Below are 15000 nucleotides of genomic sequence, written 5' to 3'. Positions count from 1 at the left end.
AGCTGGATTTAAACATGGCTTGAGGTGCTTCCAGTTTTTAAGTGTGCCAGTCAGCAAAAACACTAGATAGAATCTTTAAGCCAGTTTGTGCCATGAAAGTGATTCTGAATCTCAGTCCTCCGTCCAAGAACTCTGCTCTCTCACCTCTGTTTTTAATATTAGTGGCTAATGCTAAGAAAGCAGCTGTCTAATCGTCAGTCTAATGTCAAAATAAAGAGAAGTGCGTTTAGCCATGAGAGTAAATATATGTACATTAAATAAATAAAGTTCTCTGTTGAGTCATTACATTTTTTTTATATTTGGAAGTTTACAGAGTACGATGCACTTTTGTGGGGGAGTTGTGTCTTGATTTCTTGCTTTTACTGATAACACGTGTAAAAATTTAAAGCTGGCGAGAAAATTATTAGAATGTAGTGTAATAATAAATAATACCTTAGTAAGAAGAAATGCAGCAGTTCAGAAAAGTGAACCAAAGAAAAACACGAAATGTTAAAACATAATTTTCTTTTGTGTTTCAAAAAAAATTCTAATTCCATAGATTCCTGTGGGGCCTGACTTCATGGAGAGGAGATAGAACTTGTCTCATTTCCTACATATGATATATGATATTTCTGCAATATCTTACTGTCTTGTTGGATGTAGAAAAATACAAAGGAATAAGTTGCCATGAAAGCGTCTGTGTTGCATCTGTGTGAATTACATGAATGTGTAAATGGAGTGGCGTCTTTTATCTGCAGTCGAATGTGACAAGACCTTGTGGAGGAATAAGCATCCTGGGACTAAACAGTTTAGGGGAGTTTCTGAGACGCAAAGACTCCCTTTATTCACAGCACATTCAGACGAAGTGGTGACGACGCAGGAGGAGCGGAGGCGTCGGCCGGAGCGCACTCTGACTGTGGTACCTGTGAGTTCTGGATCTGGATGGTTCCCGGAGCCAGCGCCTGTGTTAGCACTTGCCCTTGCGATGTCACCATGGCAACCGGCTGGTACAGGGTCCCACCTGAGGGGATAATTTGCCATCGTAAGTATCAAGTGGTTTGAGCAGCTTCTGGCAGCCGCCATTGGAGCCTTATTAACTTCCTGTCAGCCCCGCAAACAAAACCATCCAAATAAGTGACACCGTGATTAAATTCAAGGTGCATTAATGTCCTTCAACCCAGAAGGGAAAGAAAAGAAGCATGTTTTTTTTTTTTTTTTTGCTGGTGGCTTAATTAGCCCTGCTCAAGACACTCTTATCACAGTCTGTTTGAGCTCTTCAATGTGTAGTGATCAAAGGCAGACACATTGATTTATTTTGGGTTAAAAGAGATTTCCAGAGGGCAGGATTAACATTTTCACTGTACAGACTTCACATTATAAGAACCCTTTCAGCCGAGCACTGTGAAGGATACATGCCATGGCACTTAGACACACATGTACACAAAAATCCGTCACCACAGCTGAATAACAAAGATTAAAATGGAATAAGCCAGAATGCTCTGTACCACATGAGTGAGGAAGCTGAAACCAACCTTCTGGCTTTAAAAGGCAGGGGCAGGATTCCCTCAAACTGAAACATCCATACAGTGACTCACTACAGTTGATACATTTTTACTTGTTTGTTATGATCAACACACAAAGGCCTATGCTTCAAATCCTCTATTTAATGTGCAAATTGAAATAAGTGTAACATTTGATAAGAGGTGAGAGGAGCTAGAACTGAACAAAGACTGAGGCAAACTAAAATAAAACGTTCTCAAGTGTAACTCAAATATCCCACTAGTGTTCAATGTGTGTGACCAAAAACATTCATACAACAGTAATAATCCCTAAATTATAGCGCTAAACCGAGCCATATGTATCCTACAGTGTGTGTGTTCTTCTGCTCACCCGATACTACTTGAGAGTTGATAGTCGTCATGGTGACGCTGCCCTGTTGCAGGCCCCCAGCAGGCACCACAATCCCTGAAGGGTTAACAGAGCTGGAGACAGAGGTCATGGATGGAGAGGAGGTCTGAATTAGTTCCTGGGGGATCACAGAGAGACACCAATGAGCAAATGTAAAGCTCTACTGTCGGTGATTGGGGAAAGTTCCAACAGCCAAATCTGCCTGGTGATTAATGATGAGGTACATGTGAAGAGGTGATACCTAGCGTGGGATACCTGCTGCATGCTGAGACTGGTGTGTGACGGGGAGTAGGGTCCTCCCAGGTCATTGCGCAGGAGGTTGTCGCTGTGCATCTTGGTCTTTAGGCAAGTGATGTAACGGTTGCAGAAATCCTTACAGAGCTCACTGACCTTCTCCAACTCCAGCAGGTGAATCCTTAACACTTGAATGGCCTTTACCATCTGAAAACGAGAGACACGAGTTGATAGGATCCACATCAAATGGCAACAGTAGAAAGGTCGAGGGTTATTCACACAGCTGGCCATTTGGGGGTCTTGTGATTGGTGGTGAGGGAAACGGCCTGCTTGAGGAGGAAACCCAGAAACTTCAGGGGAGATTGGACGTTTTTGTGGAGCTAAACAAGCATTGAAACGTCCTACGAGTGATGAAGTACAGGCAGGATGTTCTTTTCTGAGTCGGCTACAGGAGGATCAACGAAAGGACCCTTAAAATACACAGGAATGCAAGAATGCAACTCTAATAACGCAAACACGAGTACGAATGTGAATGTTACTAAGCTGTAACATAAACTGACAGGCGTCAAAGTCGCGCAGTCATAAAACTACTGTAATGGTCTACAGTAGGTGTGGAGGATTGTCTGTAATTAGCCCAAAGGAAACAGGAAGTGCTATGACCAGAAACTGAACTAAACCAAAGGCAAAGCACTGTGCAGGGACGATGAGCACAATGACTCTGACAGTGGAGGTCAGAGCTGATTACACTCACACCGGTGTCGCTAAGAAACAAGCTGTGAAGCGCACACTGACGACTCACACAAAGTCATCACTCAAGGTCAACAGAACAGGAGGAATAAATCTGCTAATTGAACTGCGCTCACTTAATGAAGGGACCAGTGAGGCCCAGTATAACGTTACTGCCCGCCCAGTGGAACAGCAGGTGCCCTCTGGGAGGAACACCCGCACACAGCGGCTCATACAGTAAAACACACAGATGCCGGCTTCATTGACTGTTCAGCACTTCGAGGCCTCTTCTTCTACTGCGACACCCAGTACACGTGTGCCTCTGTCTTCAGACCCACCCTCTGTTCACAGTGAACATGACCAGCATCATGTGTGGTTACCGCTTCATGGTGATTAGCAGCACCGCGAGCGGCCTGCGACTGGATGTGGAGTTGAGTGTGTTGTTTCTCACCAAGTTGTCCAGCTCCGGGTCCTCGCTGAAGAAGGGCTTGTGTTCTCGCTCCTGCTGGTGCACAAAGTTTTCGATGTCCACATCAAAGCTGGCAGACGTGATGCATTCAGAGCCCTGCGTGGCCTGCTCACACTTCTCAAACAGCAACGCCAGCAGGGGGAACAAGGGATGTCTGTGGAGACACGGCGGCTGGTGTTGAGAGCAGACATCATCTGCACCACATTTACCACATTGAATGCATGATTCAGTAGCATCATTTCCACAACTACACGAGATACACACAAAAGCTAAACCACCGCCTACCGTCTATATAGTGGTGAGCCACGGGACAAGGAGCTAGACCACATGCTCTACTCAGGCCAATAATAATACACTGTAGGCGACAGCACTGTATGTCAATGCATTGTCATTTATGTCCAACTGTGGCATTTGGGAAATGTACTGTACGCTTGATTCACAAAAGAGAGATTTTTCTCCTCTGATGTGTGATTTCACTGCAGGCCTCTGTTCTATCAGACTGATCTAAATAACTGTGTCTGTTATCTGTTACACTGACTCGACATTCTTTTGTTTCTTTATAAACTTTACAATTAACTTCTCACAGGTTCTTTTGCAGCTAGATGCTACAAGTTCAGTGCAGTAACATTATTACAAGTTACCTGTGCTCCTATAATAGTAAATGTACAGCTCAGAGATGCTGTGTGTATTCCTATAATAATATGCTAATAATAAAAATAATAATATTGACATTATCCCCTGGAGGAGCAAGGGTGAGGTGTCTTCGAGGACACAGCTGGTGCCTGAGGAAGGCTCGAACCTTGGACCTTCTGCTTCCCAGACATGTTACATGTACATGATGGGCCAGGACTAAACGCACTCACAGCTCTACCTGTTGGAGCTGCTCCATAAACCCCAGCATACAGTAAGTTCCCATCTTACCTTCTGCAACACTCATCTTTACATAAAGGTGACATTACGCCTACGGCTCCTTCACCGTTCATCTGCAAAGGCACATTTAGGAACTCCCTCCCTCCCTCCCTCCTAACAGTGCAGCGCCTCCACGGCGTTACCTAAAGGACACGCTGAGCATACACACAAGCTGTAAAGGATCTTTAAGTGGATGTGATGTGGTCCAGTGAGAGCACGGGGCGAGACGGTGTCACCTACATTGTTACCATCTGCCTTTTATACTGAATGACATCCATATAAGAGCCCCCTGACACAATGTGTAATGGGCCATACTGAGCTGCTGCATGGAATCCATGCCAGCATTACTGAGTGTTTCCAGGTAAAGAAAGCTGCTGCCTTGATGGTCGGAGTGAAGGCATTCAAATCTAAGAAAAGCAGGAACTAAAAGAAACAGGAAAAAAATGCCCCAGACACCAGTTTTCATACTTCGTGACTTCTGCTCGCTTCCCAATTCCACCCTGACTATTTGCTGCACTCCGGCCCTTTCATCCTCTTACACTGGTCTTTTTGTTACCTTTGACTTAGAGCAGATCCACGGGGAAGTTAACGTACCCCTGTCCAATGAATTATGATGAAATGTGCTGCAGCCAGACTCACAACCAGTGGCTTTAGCTGCAGAGGAAATACTGTAGATGCAGAAAGGCAGGAATGGCTGCAATGTGGAGAATTTCATATTACTGATGTGTGTGTTTTTTCAGCATCACACTCCACCCCAGCGTACGACCGGGCGAGAGGTGGGCTTTGCCTCTCCATCACAGCGACACACACTGTACTGCACATACACATTCATCCAGTCACACTCCCCTTCCACTCAGACAATCCAATCCACCTAATCGCATGTTTTTGGACTGTGAGGTGTTAGTGGTGACCACTGCACCACCCACATTTACACACTTACCCATCATCCCATATTAGCTCTCTCTTCATGACTTATTGTTTTTGTTGTGTACTTTACTTCTGGACTTTTACACACTGACAAATTATGCTCCTATTATTATTATATTCCTCAAGTGAAACTTTTTCTACAATGAGCCTTTTTCTAAAAATATTACCTAAGCAAGACGTGTATGATGTATAATATACAGAACCCTTAAGCATTTGCCTGCGTGGAAGATTAAATGTCAAGATAAAGAAATCAAATGCTCTATCACTTGTGTTTGTGTATCTGCTGCTGCCCTGCTGCTGTCCTGCATCATGTGTTATTTGTACTAACTAACAAACTAGGATCTACTTCTACTATGACCGACAGACTAACTAACAGCTGCCAAGCAGGTAGAACGTACTGTATCTACTGGCCAACACAACTCAGCGACGTGACCAGAGCCACAGACAGGAGGAGAATGCAGGACAAACAGGTTGTGCTTTCATTTTTAGTTCATACCTTTATGTTTGTGGCTTTCTTGCTGTGTAGTGATTTGTCTAGTTTATCCTGCTTTGTTCTTCCCTGTTTTTACTGAATGTCTGTCTGTATTTCCTGTGCTCCTTTATTACATTATTTATCCCTGTAGAAGTCTCGTGGGTTGTGTAGTTGGCTCCTCCATTTGTGAGTCAGCCGGGCCTTGTCTCCACGTTGAGCAGGTCAGGTGTGTTTGCGTCTGTTGGTCTCTGGTGGCCAGAATAGTTCCCGTTGTGTCAGTGCGTCTTAGGGGAGGGTTGTAACAGTCTCTGAAATAAGGTGGTGTTGTCTGTTGTGTCGAATGCTAACATTTGAACAGTGAACCTTGTGTTGAGGCAGCTATTGGAAACATTTACGTGAACTACTGTATCTTTAGTCAGTATTAAGTCCATATGAATCATTCCTTTTAGACTGATTTCTGACCTAGGTTGTCCGGGTTTTAATCATTTTGGGGTTGATGGTAGTTCTACAATAGAGCTCCTGTTAGTTAACCATTCGTTAACATTCTGCTTGACGATGATCATAAACTGGAGCATTTCCCCCCCACAGTCATTTCACGCAGCGTTATTGTTGTAGACATGTATGCAAGTGTGTGAGTGGATATTCCACTGGGACTGTGCTGGCATGGAGGCAGGCTGAGCCCCTGCTCAGGCTCTAACCATAGCTCTCATTTGCAGCCTTTAATAGTCGTCTATATTATACTCTAATCTGCCTGATCCCAATTTAATGCCGCTCTCCTGGCAGGACGTGGCAGGAATACTAAGCAGGAGGTGGGTGGGAGAGGTGGGTCCACGAGCAGAGATCCTCTGCCTTTTCTTTTTAATATGTGTTTAGGGTGGAATGGATGGATGTTTGGGGGTAGATCAGCAGGGTGAGTCTCAGCACCGTCTAACCTATTGACTGCTGTTAGTTTTATCACAGACGTTTTGTTTCTCTTGTTAAAATTGTGTCATGTCTGTTCAGCCGTGTCAACAAACTGACTTGACTCTGATTGACTCACAATACAACAAGTACACATGCTTTAACATCCAGAGGCACTGGGGTTAGATGTAGAGGCACCTTTGTTTATGCAGCTGTGTTACTGAGGTCTCACATACTGTACAATCTTTGGTACAGACACCTTCCACAGGAAGGTGTCTGTACATGAGTTAATCATGAGTTATCATGAGTTAATGTTCATGACAGATAAAACAACCTGAGCTCAGGCACAAGCGCGATGGTACAGACACGTTGCCAAGTGTCATCACTTCCAGCACACTGGTACTGATACTGGTTCTACAGAGGCTACTGTTGCAGACTGGGTCAAAGGAGAATCAACCATAGCGAGAGGCGGGTGCACCTGGACAGGTCACCAGTCCATCACAGGGCAACACACAGACAGACACCCATTCACAAACTCACACCTACCATCTAGAGTGACCAATGAACCCGATGCATGTCTGTGGACGGTGGTCGGCATTTTCTATCACCTTTAGGCAGGGAGCTGGGACTCAGGCAGCTCGAGTGTGAAACGCGCTTGCCGTTTGTGGATGCGGTTGCGAGTGCCTGGTCACGCCGTGTGCGTCTTCCAGCCTCCCAGCTCCTTCTCAGCCATGTTGGCTGCCAGGAGCCAAGGTTCTATCTGCAGTGCGGCATAGTGCAGATTGCTGGCTGGGGGATCATTACAGGGGCCATAAAAGAGCGATTTACAGGACGGCCAGTGAGTGGAGTCAGCGTGGTTCCCCACCCTGAGCACTGCACCGTGCTGGGTCACCAGCGGAAAGCCCAAACGCACAACCACAGCCAGTGGGGAATGTGATGACTTAAACATGAAGGCGACGGTGGCGGCAGCGGTCGTGGCATTTCCTTCCTCTTTCCTTTATGGTCAGTGGGTCAGATGCTGAGGAGGGAAATAAAGTGTCATTTATCTTATAATTTATAAAGTAAGTTAGTTATGGCTTTACACTTCCAGATAGGGTGAGAATGAGAAGAATATTTATACTGTATTCTTAATAATTAGTAAACTGTACTATTGGGAGTAAACTGTAAACCATCATTTAATGAATGGTGAAGGCCCAGGTTAACAACAAGCCTGAATTATGAACAGGTTTACTGTCACTATGTCACAGGTTGGGGCTGCTCCTTTAATCAGGTAAACCCACTGTTTTTCCACGTGCACACACGTACCATAACCCACCTACAGGATGTGCAGACATTAGACTAGTGAGGCAGATTGTAGCTTGAAGTAGCTACTCAACACACTTTGTGGCGACATATTAGTCAGAATGAACTTCTAGCCTGAGCTTTTACTCTAAGGTTCATTACTGTAATTTCAACAATCTGCTTTTCTCTCAACAACACAGTGTTAAACTTACAGATGCAGAACTGCCTGACAACAAGTCCAGACCTGAGCAGCTCCGCTGATCCGACCATTGAAGTTGTGTCTGTTTACTTTCATGAGCATTTTGGCTGCAGAGGAGTGATGGGTGGGGAGTGAATATACTGTAGGTGTTGATGCAAAAGCATGTGAGCCAGCTGGGAATAGAGAGTCCCCGGCGCCAGCAACCCCCCCCCAACCCCCCACTGCTTGCCTGTCTAATCAGGCCTGCTGTATTAGAAGCCCGTTTGTGGCGGAGTCCTGCTGCGTTCAGGCCCAAAAAGGCTCCCGTTCCTCCAGGCTACATGAAGCACAACCTGCGTTAGCACGCTGCTAAAAGGGGTCCACACAAGCACAAACCCACTACTGCTGTATGCGTGTGGGTGCGCACACACACACACACACACACACACACACACACACACACACACACACACACACACACACACACACACAGAAACACGCACACACACACACACACATGCACATACGCACACACACACAGAAACACGCACACACACACACACGCACGCATGCACACACACACATGCACATACGCACACACACACAGAAACACGCACACACACACACACGCACGCATGCACACACACACACATGCACGCACACATGCATGCGCGCGCACACACACGCACACACGCACACACGCACACACACACACACACACACACACACAGCACGCACACACACACACACAAACACACACAGAAACACGCACACACACACACACACGCACACATACACACACACACACACACGCACACATACACACACACACACAGAAACACGCACACACACACCACACACACAGAAACACACACACACACACACGCATGCACGCACGCATGCACACACACACACATGCACGCACACATGCATGCGCGTGCACACACACACACACACACACACACACACACACACACACACACACACACACACACACACACACACACACACACACAATCTGAATAAATGTTCTTCATTCTCCCTTTTATTCTGATGGTGCTAAGCATCAGTTGGGTTTGCTCCTCTGAGCCCCTAATGTTTAGTTTGCACATGGAGTGCAGATTGAGGCGTCTGGGCGTCGTTCGGGAGAATATTACAGTGTTTATTGCTGGTATTAGTTTGGCCTTATGCCTTTAGGGCTGAGCTGCTTCAAGCCAGCATCAAAGAATTGGAGGCAATTTAGACCGTTGTTGCCTCATGTCACCTTTGTGCCTGAAACAGCATCAGGATGGAAGTGTGTGCACCAGCAAGAGGAAGTGACCGACAGCAAGAAAATAAAAGCAGAGGAATGAGATGCAGTGAGCTGATACGTGGAGACATGCAGCCTATGGCAATGAAGATAATAATTAATTATATAACCTCCTTTATTGTAGTAAGTTTACAGTAAGTGTGTCATATTTTCTTGACCTAAATTTAAAAACAAACAAATGAGGAAAGTGCAGCTTGTGAACATCTAAAAGAACCAGTAAACGCACTTGATCTCTGACACAGTCGTGCATTGAGCGGTGGCTGAACCAACGCGCTGCCTCGCTGAAAGCACGAACACGCTAGGTTCTAAGCTCACACCGAGTCCCAGCGCCGCTGGAGGCAGCGGTTGTGGATGCGTCGAGGATAAACAGACTTTATGGTGCATTACAGAGGGAGGGAAACACACGCGTGCCCAAATGCGGCCGGCGCTGCTCTCGGATGCGTCAAATTAAAAAGCCTCCCTCCCGTCGCGCACGACCCCAGAGGTCCTGGAAGCTGCACTCCTTTTTATGCCATTAACAAGAAGCGCAAAGCTTAAACACACCCGAGGCCCAATAGATTCCTCCATCGCAGTAGTTTCCCAGCGTGACAGCGTGTTAACCTCAAACACACGCTACCCCCCCCCACAGAATCCAGCTTCAGACAGGAAACCAGGCTGACCAGCAGGAGAGGCTTTCAGTAAAACCCACTACGGAGCCCAATGAATGACAATATGCACCACACGGCTTTGCAATTCAGCGCTGTCAGAATGAATCGTCCTCGCTTTCACTGTCCTGATGTTCAGAGATCAAGTCACTCAACGAGCAAAGTTGATACTTAATAAAAAAAGACAGATCAGTGAAATTGTAGCTAAGGTGGTGTTTGCGGGACGTGGGACAAAACAAAGCCGCGTACTGTTATACTGATCTGAGGCAGCGGTTCTGTACAGACTCACAGAAGTGTGACCTTCTGGGACGAACACCGCTCTTCCTCCAAGCATCAGAAGGACCTGTCTGTTTTTAAAAACAGCATAAAGCACTATTAAGACGTCTCTTTCAATTAAGTGCCTGTTTCCACAAGCTAAACTCAGCATCCATCAGCCCCTGAACGCAACACCCGCAACCTAGAGAAACAAAAGCGCTGGCGGCTTTTTAATAAGATGCAGAGAATCCAGAAGGATCTTTATAGTAAATGCCACAACTCATTATGCTAATTACCCTATCACACATTTACTCCGCTGCTAATAACAAAGTAGACCGAGAGAGGGAGAGAGAAAACCACACATCTCCTCATAAAGTTGGCATTCTAGCAATTAGCGAAAGAAACATTAAAGCCCACACAGACTTCCTGAGCGAAATAATTAAAGAAAATGGCAGCGACTCTGATTCTCTGTACTCGTGCTCTTTGCACAAGCCCCATGTGAACAGTGCGCACAGGCAGGAACACTGGCAGATCTATTAAAATAAGAGTGCTATTTGTGTCTTTTGGCATAATTTGACTCACTGTGGGAGACGGCTGACTTGTGAAGTCAAATTTAATTGCGTTTCTAACAAGGTAACAAGGTGTGTTTAGTCATTAGCTTCTTGCATGGATGAAAATATTCCCCACTTTTTTATCTGCCTCCTCTGAAACAGCAGCGAGCGTTTGGGCCACACATCATCGTGTTCCACGCATGTGCTGCTGAACTCGTGGCTCCTGTTGCTCCCTGAGCGCTGACGCTGTTGATCACAACACTTTAATTGGGCATCACATATATTAAAGGACCCCATTTTTATCATTTCACTGGGAAGTCAAACATTCAGTGCCTTTGTCTCACACGTGATAATATTAATCTGCATTTACCTGAGCGAACAAACAACTACTGAGCTGATTCTTTTTAGATATTTGTTTATGGATGAAATGTGTCAACGCTGCATCAGCCTTACATTCTTGTTCAGTTAATCACATTAGGACTCCTGAAGACTTCTTATGAATATAGATATTATTATGATCCTGTTCCCTGCCACTGTACAGATGTGCTCTAATGCAATGGTAAGTAGGCCACTAGAATCCAGATGTGATTCATTAGATCTACTGTACCTACAGTAGCACTTACTCAACTAGGAAACATGGAAACGCATTTAATGCTGGACAGATCCTGAATGCAATGGATGCTCACTTATCACTGCACAATTACATGTTACAGTAGCATGCCTGCTTTAATGTACACGTGAAACCTGATTGATCTAAGACCGTTATTGTAGCTCCTTGACCCCCCCCCCCTCGCCCTGTTGTAGTTCAGCAAAGGAGGAGAAAGAGAGTCGAGACTTAAAATAAACCCCAGTCTGTGGAAGAGGGCTTGTTTTGGTGTAAACCCCCCCCCCCCCCCCCCCCCCCCCCCCCACCACCACCACCACCACCACCCGAAGCGGCTCCAAACACGCCTGCTCACATCAAAGGCTCCTTGTCTCTCACAGGAGTTGCTAAGGACTTTACAGCAGATGCCCGAGGCCTGAGCACGCGGCTCACACCTCCTCAGACACCGCGCGAAGGAGGCGACGCCTCGTCCTGTGACCGGCGGAGTCATCGTCCCAGCGCCGTCTAAACGGCCGACAGAGTCCGCGTTCGCTGCGCCGCCTACTCAGATCCCAGCGCCCAGCCCCATTAAAAATGTCTGTATTTTGAATAATTTACTTCATAAATAGATAATACAAGCTCATAATAAGGGCACATCAATATTCTAGTGATAAGCTGAGAGAGGTGAGTTTTTTATTTAATTTTATTTTTTACTGGTGTTTTGATTTTTTATCCCTTATTTTCTGCACAGTAACAGGGTGGTGCCTAAATGAATCTATGTGGAAAAATGGAACAAAACCACCAGAGTGGTTAGTAAACATACTAAAACAAGACAAACGATAGAAACAATATTTCACCAGGTGTTTTTCAACCGAATAAAACTCAAATAAATGTATTGTTTTATCTGCAAAGGAAAGAATGTTTAAAACTGGTTCGCTGAATCTGCTCGTATGCTTCACCCACGACAGGTGTTCATAAAGTCAACAACATCAGATAGAAATAATACAGTATGTTTCATTAATAGATGAATTCATTGAATAGAAAGCCTTCTTTAATTTGCCCGTGTGTTCAAGGTCTTAACAGTCTAATAACAGGAGAGAAGCACTTATATCATGCACAAAGTCAACCTGTCAGATTCAAAGAAGAGGGACGTTCTGCTCCTTTAAAGAGTTTACAGAAGGTGGCTCTGGTTTATTAGCAGCACCACCACATCTTTAACAGAAAACGTCTAAGGCTTTAAAGTCATGGCTAATTCAAGGTCAAGAACGAGGCTTTCATGAACAACTACTGTACCACATGAAGTCATTTTACTACTAACTCTTCTGATCAGCATCCTGGTTGTTAATATATTTAATGAATGTAAAGTGAGCAAAGGATGGAGGGCTGAGCAGGATATGAAGGCGTAGCACTGCTAACAAGTGGAGGAGCAGCTGGTAGCATGTGGTGATGCTGACTCCTTGCCCAGTGTTTGGGGTTCAGACCGCATTCGTCCTGTAATAACACATAAACCAACCTGTAAACTGCCCTCTTGTCAGACTCCAACTGGGCCTGAGGGTCAAGGGTCACACTGACAGAGGTGTTTCCTGCTGCAGTGGCTGCTGGGACATGGACCTGTGGGGTCTTGGCGCTCTGCTGAGTGGTGCCTGTCATCTGAGGACACACACAGAAAGAAAATAAACAGTTAAAATCACACAAATATATGTATTTACAGCTTAAGATGTTGCTGTTATTCTACAGTAAAACAACAACATCCATTCAGCTAAGTTGCTAATCCTTGGAAAGTTACTGTATTGTAGAGGCCACACTGGGGGTTATGGGTTATGAATTATTATTATGTTCTGTGTGTTACAGTCTATGTGGAGATGGTTAGGTGTTATAGCTTCTGTTGTATGTGTGTGTTCAGATGCAGAGTTTTTGCGCTGTTAAAGGTTGTGTTGATGCATTTGTGATTGTTTTGCAGCATCTGGAGCGGAGATGCTGAAGGAAGTGAGTGCTGCGGTGCGTTCACTGTCCCTTCACCGCTCGGCAGAAGCCATAAAAGATAAAGCACTGCCTCTGTTTGGTTGCTGCCTTTGAGGGACCTGGGTTTGTCCTCACACACACACACACACACACACACACACACACACACACACACACACACACACACACACACACACACACACACACACACACACACACACTTGTTACAGGCCGAGCCGCCCAGGTGGCTTCACTCCACATCCACGCGTGACGTCCTCAGCCGAGGCCATTACAATGTGGATTGAGGGGAAATCAAACCTTATAATATAACATGCTGCTGTGGGGATGTGGTTCAAATATAAAACGGAATAAAACTAAATGTCTAAATTCAGTGAAATGTCAATGAACACAATGGTCGTTAAATATAGATGTTGAGTTAAGCCGTTTATGTTGAAAGAAGCCAACTGTACTGTTTACGTCACATGAGCCTGTTCACTTGTCCACAGGTATCATCATGGAAACACCAGGTTCATGAGTGACTCCTGTCTTGTCATGCACTCATCATTCAGACAGTGCTGCATGTGCAGTTGACTCCAGATCAGGAGGAGCCATGAATCATGGTCATGAAGCTGTGGAGAGGACAGATCCAGTCACTGAACAGGTTGTGTCCCAGTGTATCCTGTCCAGTGATGGCGTCTGTGAATGTGTTTGTATTCATCATGTATGCGCAAAATCAACAAGAGAAAAGCTGCTCGCGAGCATCAGATCATTCCGCCCTAAATTATGATTCATATAAAATGTGCAGAATCACACACAGGAGCAGAGAACCTGCTCCCTTTGTTTGGTGTCGTTTATGATGAGACGCAAACATTAGTTCTCGTCTTCCTCATCCTTTACCCCACTTTGCTTTTTCTCTAACAACCCACCCTCACCTCCACCAAGCCCCCACTCAGACCCCACTCACCCTCACCCACCCTCACCCATACTCAGACCCCACCCACCCTCACCCATCCTCACCCATACTCAGACCCCACCCACCCTCACTCACCCTCACCCCCACTTAGCCTCGCCCACCCTCACCCCCACTCAGATCCCACTCAGAACCCACCCACCCTCACCCCCACTCAGACCCCACCCACCCTCACTCACCCTCACCCCCACTCAGATCCCACTCAGAACCCACCCACCCTCACCCCCACTCAGACCCCATCCACCCTCACTCACCCTCACCCCCACTCAGATCCCACTCAGAACCAACCCACCCTCACCCATCCTCACCCACCCTCACCCATACTCAGACCCCACCCACCCTCACTCACCCTCACCCCCACTTAGCCTCACCCACCCTCACCCCCACTCAGATCCAACTCAGAACCCACCCACCCTCACCCCCACTCAGACCCCACCCACCCTCACCCATCCTCACCCACACTCAGACCCCACCCTCACCCATACTCCGACCCCACCCACCCTCACTCACCCTCACCCCCACTCAGAACCCACCCACCCTCACCCACCCTCAACCCCACTCAGACCCCACCCTCACCCATACTCAGACCCCACCCACCCTCACCCCCACTAAGACCCCACCCACCCTCACCCCCACTCATTTTTTTTATTGGAGGTAGGAGCAAGCTTCAAGTCTTAATCCCGGCACCAAATGGGAAATAAATGAGCTTCTTCACACTTAACTAGCTCTCATTTGCATTTGCA

At 46.3% G+C, this 15000-nt stretch overlaps 1 protein-coding gene across 2 annotated transcripts in view; it reads right to left on the bottom strand.

Moving 5' to 3' along the window:
- Nucleotides 1-15000, bottom strand: part of pknox2 (pbx/knotted 1 homeobox 2) — a 68951-nt gene that overhangs the window by 13902 nt on the left and 40049 nt on the right. For both annotated transcript variants that reach the window (XM_055514561.1, XM_029173086.3), the window contains 5 exons: nucleotides 12839-12975; nucleotides 3299-3470; nucleotides 2143-2328; nucleotides 1870-2005; nucleotides 903-1000 (listed from right to left, as the gene is read on the bottom strand). In XM_055514561.1, coding sequence (XP_055370536.1) covers nucleotides 903-1000; nucleotides 1870-2005; nucleotides 2143-2328; nucleotides 3299-3470; nucleotides 12839-12975 — 729 coding nt within the window. The remainder of the gene's footprint in view (nucleotides 1-902; nucleotides 1001-1869; nucleotides 2006-2142; nucleotides 2329-3298; nucleotides 3471-12838; nucleotides 12976-15000) is intronic.

The sequence above is a fragment of the Betta splendens genome, chromosome 14, assembly GCF_900634795.4.
Source record: "Betta splendens chromosome 14, fBetSpl5.4, whole genome shotgun sequence".
Lineage (NCBI taxonomy): Eukaryota > Metazoa > Chordata > Actinopteri > Anabantiformes > Osphronemidae > Betta > Betta splendens.
The sequence above is the reverse complement of the archived record's forward strand: the minus strand, read 5'-3'. Positions and strand labels throughout refer to the sequence as shown.